At 46.9% G+C, this 8,653-nt stretch overlaps 2 protein-coding genes across 6 annotated transcripts in view; one reads left to right on the top strand and one right to left on the bottom strand.

Moving 5' to 3' along the window:
• The first annotated feature begins 218 nt into the window (after positions 1–218).
• LOC115335968 (urotensin-2 receptor-like) lies at positions 219–1,013 on the top strand. Its single transcript, XM_030002368.1, has one exon. The coding sequence runs from the start codon at positions 219–221 to the stop codon at positions 1,011–1,013; it is 795 nt and encodes a 264-aa protein (XP_029858228.1).
• A 3,431-nt stretch (positions 1,014–4,444) lies between these two features.
• SMURF1 (SMAD specific E3 ubiquitin protein ligase 1) overlaps positions 4,445–8,653 on the bottom strand; it is a 47,582-nt gene continuing 43,373 nt past the window's right edge. For all 5 annotated transcript variants that reach the window (XM_030001770.2, XM_041120271.1, XM_041120272.1 and 2 more), the window contains exon 18: positions 4,445–8,146. In XM_030001770.2, coding sequence (XP_029857630.1) covers positions 8,047–8,146 — 100 coding nt within the window. In that variant the 3' untranslated portion in view covers positions 4,445–8,046. The remainder of the gene's footprint in view (positions 8,147–8,653) is intronic.

The following is an 8,653-nucleotide window of genomic DNA, read 5'->3' as shown; positions in this document are numbered from 1 at the left end:
GAGGGATGAATCCCACCTCCGCTGAGGCTGGTTCCTCGCCGTCGCTGCGTGCGGGGAAGGCAAATGGTTTTTCCAGGCAGCGCCGGGGAGAGCGGTGCTCACCGAAGCCGAGAGCTGCCGCCGCCCCGTCCCGCTGCCGGGACGGCTCAGCCGCCAGCTCCAGCTTCTGCAGCTCGGGATTTCCTCCAGAAGAGCTCCCCGGCTCTCGGCGAGGGAGGATGGAGCCGGGCGCGCGCATCTCGGTGCCCTGCCACCCCAAAAACGCCACCGCCCAGCCTAACGCCTCTTCCAGAAGCACCGGTGACCTCTTGGTCATCTCCTTCCTCGGCTGCAGCCTGGCCACCGCGCGCGTGGCTGGGGTGGTGGGAAACATCTCCACCTTGGTGGTCTCCGTGAGGTGCACCGGCTCCACGTACGCGTACATCGTCGCCTTGGTCCCGGCCGACCTCCCGCGCTTACCCGCCGTCCCCTCCGTGCTCCGCACGTCCTTCGTGCAGGACCGGTACTTCGGAGACCTGGGCTGCAGGATCCTCTTCAGCCTCACGCGCGCCAGCATCTTCATCCTCACCGTCGTCAGCACCGAGCACCACCTGGCCGTCGTCAGGCCTCCGGCCACCCTGCCCGGGTCGAGGGACCACCGGCGGGCGGCCACCTACCCGGTGGGGCCGGTAGCCTTCCTTCTCGCCATGCCCACCCCAACCCTCATCGACCCGCGCGCCGGCGGCAGGGCGACCGAGCGTACGTGCCACCCCAGGCGTCGGATGGGGACGTGCGAGGTGTATCTTGCCATCCTCTTCGACACCCGCATCCTCGCCCCGGGCACCGTCGTCTGCTGCTTGTACGCCGAGCTGCCCGGGACCTGCCGGCGGTCCCAGCGGGCTCTTGTTCTCAGCACCGAGGAAACCCGCCGATGTCCCAGGCAGAAGGTCCCGCGTGTGGTCTTCAGCACCGGGCTCGCTTTCTCCCTTCTGCCGGGGCACGCGGTGCTGTTGGCGCCTGTGGGAGGCCGGTAAGAGCTATCGAGTGTGGTAATAAATAAAAGGATGGAAGGTGGCAGCAGAGCAGCTCCGATCGCTGACCTCACCCTGACCCTTTTGCTAAACGTCTTTCTCACAGTAAAGTTTTTATCTAGGAGTTCTATTGAAAACTAGTTTATTGCCAAATCAGTCCAAAAAAAAAAAGTTTTCCCGGAGGGAATCGGGGCTCGGGGCTCCCACTGCAAGTCCTCTGGAAACGGCTTTTCCGGATCGTTTCAGCCAAACCCTTTGAGATGAGCCGTTTGCCCAGGGCTCCCCACAGACCACCGCCGTCTCCCCCGCCCCGCAAAAGGGGAACGACATTTCAGTGCCTGGGAAGCAGCGGACGGGGGAGCTCCCCTTGGATTTCCACCAAAAAGCAAAGGCATAAGGGACCCCGGCACAGTGGGTTCCCACTCTGAGCACTGCATGTGGGTGCTGGGGGGGTCCCACCCTGTCCCCCCGCACCGTGGCCATCGATGCTCGTGGAGGTGAAGCGAGTGGCATGGAGCCACCCAGGACGCTGCATTTCCCTCTCGGCCAGCGGCTGTCGCAGGCGGGGACCCCGCTGTGGGGCAGTGCCCTGGCCCTCCCAAATCCCAAAGGCGAGGCTGCGTCAGAGGACAGTACAGGCACCCGGTGACAATAAACACAGCCCGCGTCAGACAGCAGGGATCGGTCTCTTTGGATAAAAGACATTCGCTTGCTGCTCTCCTGCAGAGCCAGACCAAGCGGATCTACCCATCGGAGCATCCAGCCCAGATCCGTATCGCGCAGGCACGTCGCCGTCACTGCCCCCTCCAGATCCGTACCGAGATACGCAGCATCGCTCCCAGGCGTCCGGACACGCTCCTGGACCCCACCGCTGCGGGACTTTGATGGCAGGTCCTGCCTGGCCGTGTCCAAGACTGGAATCGGGGGAGGCAGCCAGGCTCATTTAATCAGCATCCAATTAAAATTTAATTTCAAAAACTCCCAGACCAAATGCTTTACACCAGCCCGGGAAGATGCTCCCTGACCCAGGTTACCTCTATAGAGGAGACAAAGCTGGACCGGCAAGACTCACGTTGCTCGCTTATCTTTTCCTCCTCATCACCACATCCAGAAGTTTCTCTCTCAGATCTCTCTAAAACCCGGCCAAATACCACGACCAGTGCGAGGGTCTCCCCAGCCCTCCAGGAACATTCCTCTCCCTCCTCCCTGCACAGGGACCGCTGTGGCCCAGCCATATGGTTTCCAGCCGCAGCCTGACCTCCGCTGCGGGTGCCAACTGTTTCTGAATCTGGGACAGAGATCAGCAAACTTGGCACGACTCTCCTGCGGCTGTCTGCAAAGCCACGCTTACCCGCCCCTGAAACACCCCTCTTCTGCAGGCCGTAAAAGCCCGGTTGTGGTGCAAGAAAACATCTATCCTGCTCAACCTGCTGGTGCCTAACCTGCTTCCCGTCATCTTACATCCAGCCCCGAGCTCTCCAGGCAGGTTTTCTTTTATTGCGTGTCTCCGCAACGCAGCAGCGTCCTGGTCCCGTGTCAGGGGTTCTTGTTCTCTCGAGGGATAGAAGCATTACAATGATGCTGCTGCCAAGGCTGGGAGAGGGTCTGCAGGAGAGGTGGGAGTTGTTTGCATCATCCAGCCAGCAAGTAGTTGTGAGATTGCAGAAGGGGGTTATAGAAATGTATAACCCCCTTCTGACCTTGTTTCAAATTAGCAAGATCAGAAAGAGAGGCAGCATCCTCTCCTCCTGCCCTCCATCCCCCACCACACCTGGAAGGATTTAATCTGTGATTATTTATTGGCAAAGCTTTGGGGTTTTAGTTTTACCCTAAGCCACATGTGAAGAAAGGCTGAAAAGGGAAGCGAGAGGGAGGGTTTAGCTAGGCATCAAACTGCAAAGCACCAACAGAAAATATCAAAAGGTTTGCTCGCGAATTAAAACCCATTCCGCCATGCCTTTTTAAAGCGCAGGCTAGTGGGCAGGGGCCGTCTTTCCCAAGCGGGCAGACTGCCCAGGACACAGGAGCATCATCATCAATCAGAAAAGAAATTGCCGCTACGAGACCAGTGCTCCTCCTCAGAGTCTGGTTTTGTACATCCTGCAGAAAGAGGCAGAGACTGGAAAATTTAACTTGAGGAATTTCATTGACTTGCCAAGCTTCCATGAAAGAGACAGTCAATTCCTTGAGCTCTGTAAGATTTCCTAAGAGAAGCATTAATTTTTTATCATGTTTTCAAAAAGTTCACATAGCGCAGAAGTCCCACAGCAACCCCTCTACAGCATACCGCATCCACCGGAGCAGGCTACAGGAATCCTTCTCTCTCTCAGCTCTGTCCGCATACCAAAAGGATACCAGAAATCAGGAATACTTTGCAAAAAGTATTTATTAAAGAAAAAAACAAAGCAGGACCAGTGTTTGACAGAGCACTGAAGGACTGACAGCAATTCTTGCTCCAAATCATCAAGCAAAAATTGTTCAGTCCCTGCTGCTGGTGGAAATGAGGTGGTGGGCAAAACCAGCTCCCCAGTCATTTGCTCAGTGTGTATTAGTGCATTTTATCATACTGTGAAGTTACTCAAAGAATAAAAAATATTATTGAATTGCTTCCCCCCCCTTTAAAAAAAAAAAACAACAACAAAATATGCAGAGATTAAAGAAATCCTAGTTTTCAGCTTTAGAAAGCGCACACCCTGACACTGAGCACTGAACGACTGAACGATCACTGCCAGCACCGTCCTCAGACTCGTACTGTCTTTCTCCACTTGCAAAACACCACTAATTAGAAAGGAAAACAAACAGGAAAGCAGAAATTCCTCAGCATTAATGAATCTTTCTCCAACTCTCATTAAGGGGGGGGGGGGGGGAATTATAATTTCTTTCCTGAAAATTGAGGTTTTGGAAAAATAACAGGATAAATAAGGTAAGAAGGGAAAAAGATTAAGGCTGGTAATTAATCAGTTAAAGAATGAATGAAACAAAGTGTTCTACCTGGAAAGGAGGAGTTTTATCTGGGCAGCCCATATAAATCTGTTAAATAAATTGCATTTCCACACCTTGGCCACTGAGTTTAGCTACCACAACCACAATCCCACGGCAGAGGTGCTGGTACTCAAAACAGCGTGAGCCAGTTTTGTGAGCAAATGATGCTCGATATTCATGAGAGACCAGTGCTAACACCAGGACAGCTTCATCACACGGAACTCTTAAATAAACTGGATTTTTTTTAACCTTACTCACTATTTGGTAATGCTACATCATTTTCAATAACAGCAATACTTTTTTTTTTGTTGCTGCCTTTAACACTTTGCCTTTATCCTCCACCCCTATCTCCAGCTAAGCTAAGCACAGCACTACCACACTCTTTAATCATGAGCATATCAATTTTCCTGTGACTTCCATAAATATTTTAACAAAATGGTGGATACCAAGGGTTTAAAGTTGTGAGTTTATTGCATATGTAACAAAAATGAACATGACCTCCTGGGTCCAGCCTACTATACAATCACTGTTTATTCCAGCTGGTTCCATAACCACATTAAATAGAACTAGTATTTCTTTAAATACTTTGATTTAGACATAAAATGAAACATTAGTGTACAACTTTCACAAAATAAATCTGCAATAAAAACAGTGGGAAGAATAACAAGGATAGCAGCAATACTTAAACATGACATTACAAAATAATAAATTAAAAAAAATACATTATAAAGTGGTTGAGGAACAAAAAATTAACAAATTAAAAACAGATCCATACTGTGTTTCTGGGAACTTGCTGTACCACACGGCCCTGAACCTGGGCACTGGCTCCAGAGGGCCCGGTGGCTGGATCACTAATTTACAAAATCTGTTGGATTTCATAACCACCTCGACTTGAACTAAGTACATACTGCTGAGCAAACGCTGATTTCACCATCTGGAGCTTTGAGCAGCCTTTTTGAAGCAGGGTCTTGTCTAACATAATGCCCAAGTTAACGCTAACATTCATAAAACAGTCTCGTTTCTTCCCGATTTAAAAACACGAGCAAAGTGGTGGTTTCCTACATCCCTGAGCATATAGTATAGGCTGATGAGCAGTATCAGGGCAAGCACTGAAGGTCTGTGCCAATGGACCAGCTTTTAGGTTTGCCTTTAGGACAGGAACAAAAGACACACTGTACCTTGTATTTCCTTCAGGTCAGATCCAAGAGTATCCGTGTACAAGGTGGAACGTGTAATGACAAAATGAACGCCAGACTTGATGTTATTCTTTGGGCAAGTTTGAGAAGTAACAACCAGTTCAAGTGCTGGCAGACCAAGTGGGAATGAACATACAAATTCAGACAGCTGAGGTTATCCGAACAGCTCCCGAGAAATCAGAGAGTCAATGGCTCAAGCCACGCAAACTCTTGTTTGCATTTCATCCTTCCCTGGCCTTGAAACCAGCCATAGGAAGAACAAGCCATCGCTTAAAACCCATTCTGCCTCGCTTCTTTATTTTCCTCCATCCAAGCCAACCAGCTTTAAGGCCTGCCTCAAACGCATGTACAGAACAATACAAAAAAAATGTCTTCATCGTCACTGAAGTGGCACAAAATTGCAAAGACAACACGATGGGAGAGGTGGTGAAGCTGTTTAAAAGAGAATTGAAATAATTAAAAAGACAGTGCCCTATTCTCATTACTGTCAGCATGGAGGAGGTACCTTGACAAGGGCTTTTAAATACAGCAAAAAACAGACGGACTTTTCAAAACAACAATCCTTGCCTATTCTTATTTTGTGCATTCAATAAAACACTGACCTAGCAAAGACATTAGGAACTATCATATGTCAACTGTGTCATTGACATAAAGCTACTTGACCTATAGATCTCCAAATCAAGGGCCTTTACCTTCACCTCGCTTGGTTTTTACTGAGCCAGTTGTGCTGCATGTAGAGCTTGTGTGATAGGATTTTTGTTAGTGGTGGGCTTTAGTATCTTTTTTTTTTTTTTTAAACTCTTTTAGTGAAAAATCCACATGAGACTGCATGCAAAGCTTTTGGGCAATAATCCATTTTGCAGTTTTCCTATCTGACTGGTTTATTGCACATTCAAACAAACGTACTGAAAGGATTAAATACACTCTATGAACAGGTATGACTTCACAGCCATTTTGAAAAGCCAGGGCTGTGGGGATTCTGCTACTCAGCCCAAGACCGTACAGATGCTTGTCTGCTGACAGTTGCATTTCCTCTCTTTTCTGCAAAAGTGTCACACAGTTTCATTTACGTCCCAACAACCACTACTGCAGAAACTGGTCCCCAAGTGCCAAAAGATTCCTACAGAACATGGGTCTAAATATGCCTCTCCTGTACAGTCTTGCAGGATGAGCATCTTTAGCCACCCCGTGCAAATCTCACAATATGGTACAATTTTACACCTCCAATGCAATCCTTACTCCCAACAACAAATCACAAGAATTATGGTCAATGGAAAAAAGAAAACCACAAACAAACAAAACAGAGAAAGATGCCAGGGTTTTGACAAGTGTCTACTTTCTGTCCTATCACAGTTTAAAGCTATTATCAAATTCAATTAAAAAAAGACAAAATAGAAGTATTCCAGTAGACATCTTCTAAGAACGATCTCTCACCCACAGCTGAATTTCAATGCACTATTCCATAAACATAACATCTGTTAAATGTTTCAGTAATGAATCTCTCTAAAAATCAGGCTTGCCAAAGAAAAAAATCCTATACAAGCAAGTCTGCTTTACTTAAGTTTAGACATGTTTGATAGATAACTGGGTCTTTCTGAAGCCGTGTTATTTGTTAAAATACTGTCTCATCTTGGTGTGCAAACTGGAAAAATTGTTAGTGATTCAGGTATTTGATTTGCTTTTGTTTCCCCTGGGAAGTTGTTTTAGCAATGTGTTAGAGAACAAACCTTTCAATATTAGTTTCAGATATTTGACAAAATAGCCTTATATGGCTCTCTGGAGAAATTTTCATCCCTACAGAACTGAAGTCATAAATTCTTCCAATAGCTTTCCATAACATTTAAAATGTACTCACTGTATAGTTACCCTTTTACCTCAACCTCCAAATAAACCTTTCCCAAGGCCAAAAACCTCAGAAGTCTGCTCTGGTAACTTAGCTTTCAGCAATTTCCATGTGAGTCTTAGAATTTGAAGTCACACAAACACATCTCGGGTAAAACAGTGGCACAGAAATCACAGCTTTGGGACTGAATAGATTTTTATCCTCTGTCTCTTCCTTACAAGGCTTCTCTGCAAGGTACTTACATCTGAATGAACTATGGAAAGTAATTCTGCAGGAGGAAATAATTGTTTTCATGTGCAAAACAATTAGATTTCAGCCAGGACAACCAAAAAGAAATCACACAATACCCATTTAAGCTGTCCCAGATTCCTTCACTTTTCTCAAGGTGAGCCACAGCTTCCACTGGGAGCTTCCTGCTAAGGCAGAACTTGGATTTCTTTACCTTTCAGTTAAGTGTTCATATGGAGGTATTTTCTGCTAGAAGTTTACTTTTTAAACAGGTGTTTAAAATGTGCAATGCAAATTCTAGTGCCAGTCAGACACTATGCACCCGCCGGACTTTACAAGGGCTCAAGCTTGATTTAAGACAAACTAACCAGGTACACCTACCAGTTGCAAGTCCTCAGCAATTAAGCTCATTCTTAATTATACTTTGATTCTCCTGTTAAAAAAACCCCACAGGTCACTGACCCTATCACAATATGTGTTACAAATCTAGCAGAATATCCTGTGTAACCAAAGCCAAATGCTGAACTTGGCTGCATTTCATTTTATGGGGGATGGAAGAAGAGGGAAGGGGTTATTGTAACAAAGGGGAGAAAATAGAGTTGGAAACCACCAACAAAAGCCCCTACCCCCACCCTCATCCACCAGCGGCGGAAGGGAAACAGCCCCATCTCTAAGTTGTCTAGAGTTCCGATGCTTCAGACAGCTTAGCAGGAAGTTCACAGCAAGCTTCTTCTAGCTTTTGATTTGGTGGTCCATGAGCTAGCATCTGTTTCCTTTGGTTGCTTTTTCACTCCACAGCAAACCCACATGTCTCTTCCACAGCTGTCAACAGCTTCTCATAAAGCTTCTCATATGACTCGTAAGGCGGAATGTCAATCCGGTTAAAGCTAGAGGTAAAATAACAACACATTGCAGTATATGAATCTAAAATATTTATTGGAAAAACAATTTCTAGACTAGCTAGATCAGTGTAAAAAAAAAAAAAAAAAAAAAATCAAAGAAAGCCTCAGCCACTTCCGTGGCCAAAGGAGACAAGATAGAAAACAACTGCATTTCTGCAGCAGGAATGCACGACTTAATAGGGCAGCATTTGGGAGGAGGAGGCAGGTGTCAGATGCAGGAGACGTGCAAATAAAGCAAGACATCAGACAGGCGTACTCCCTGCTCTGCCTGCAGACAATCTGTGCCACTGCTGAAATGATTTCCTGTCTCTGAAAGAGTGAGACTTCCGTACGAGAGCTCAGTTCTGTGCCTATACTGTACCAATAGCACGCTTTTCCTACATTTTACATCTGAAAACTATTCTTTGTAATCCTGTATGAGGACTCACTGATGTGAGTCATTTCTCAGTGAATACTTCTGCTGAACACATAGAAATAAACTTACAAACACCT

This window comes from Aquila chrysaetos, chromosome 25 (genome assembly GCF_900496995.4).
Source record: "Aquila chrysaetos chrysaetos chromosome 25, bAquChr1.4, whole genome shotgun sequence".
Taxonomy (NCBI): Eukaryota; Metazoa; Chordata; class Aves; order Accipitriformes; family Accipitridae; genus Aquila; species Aquila chrysaetos.
Note: the sequence above shows the minus strand (reverse complement) of the source record. Positions and strands in the feature narration are given on the sequence as shown.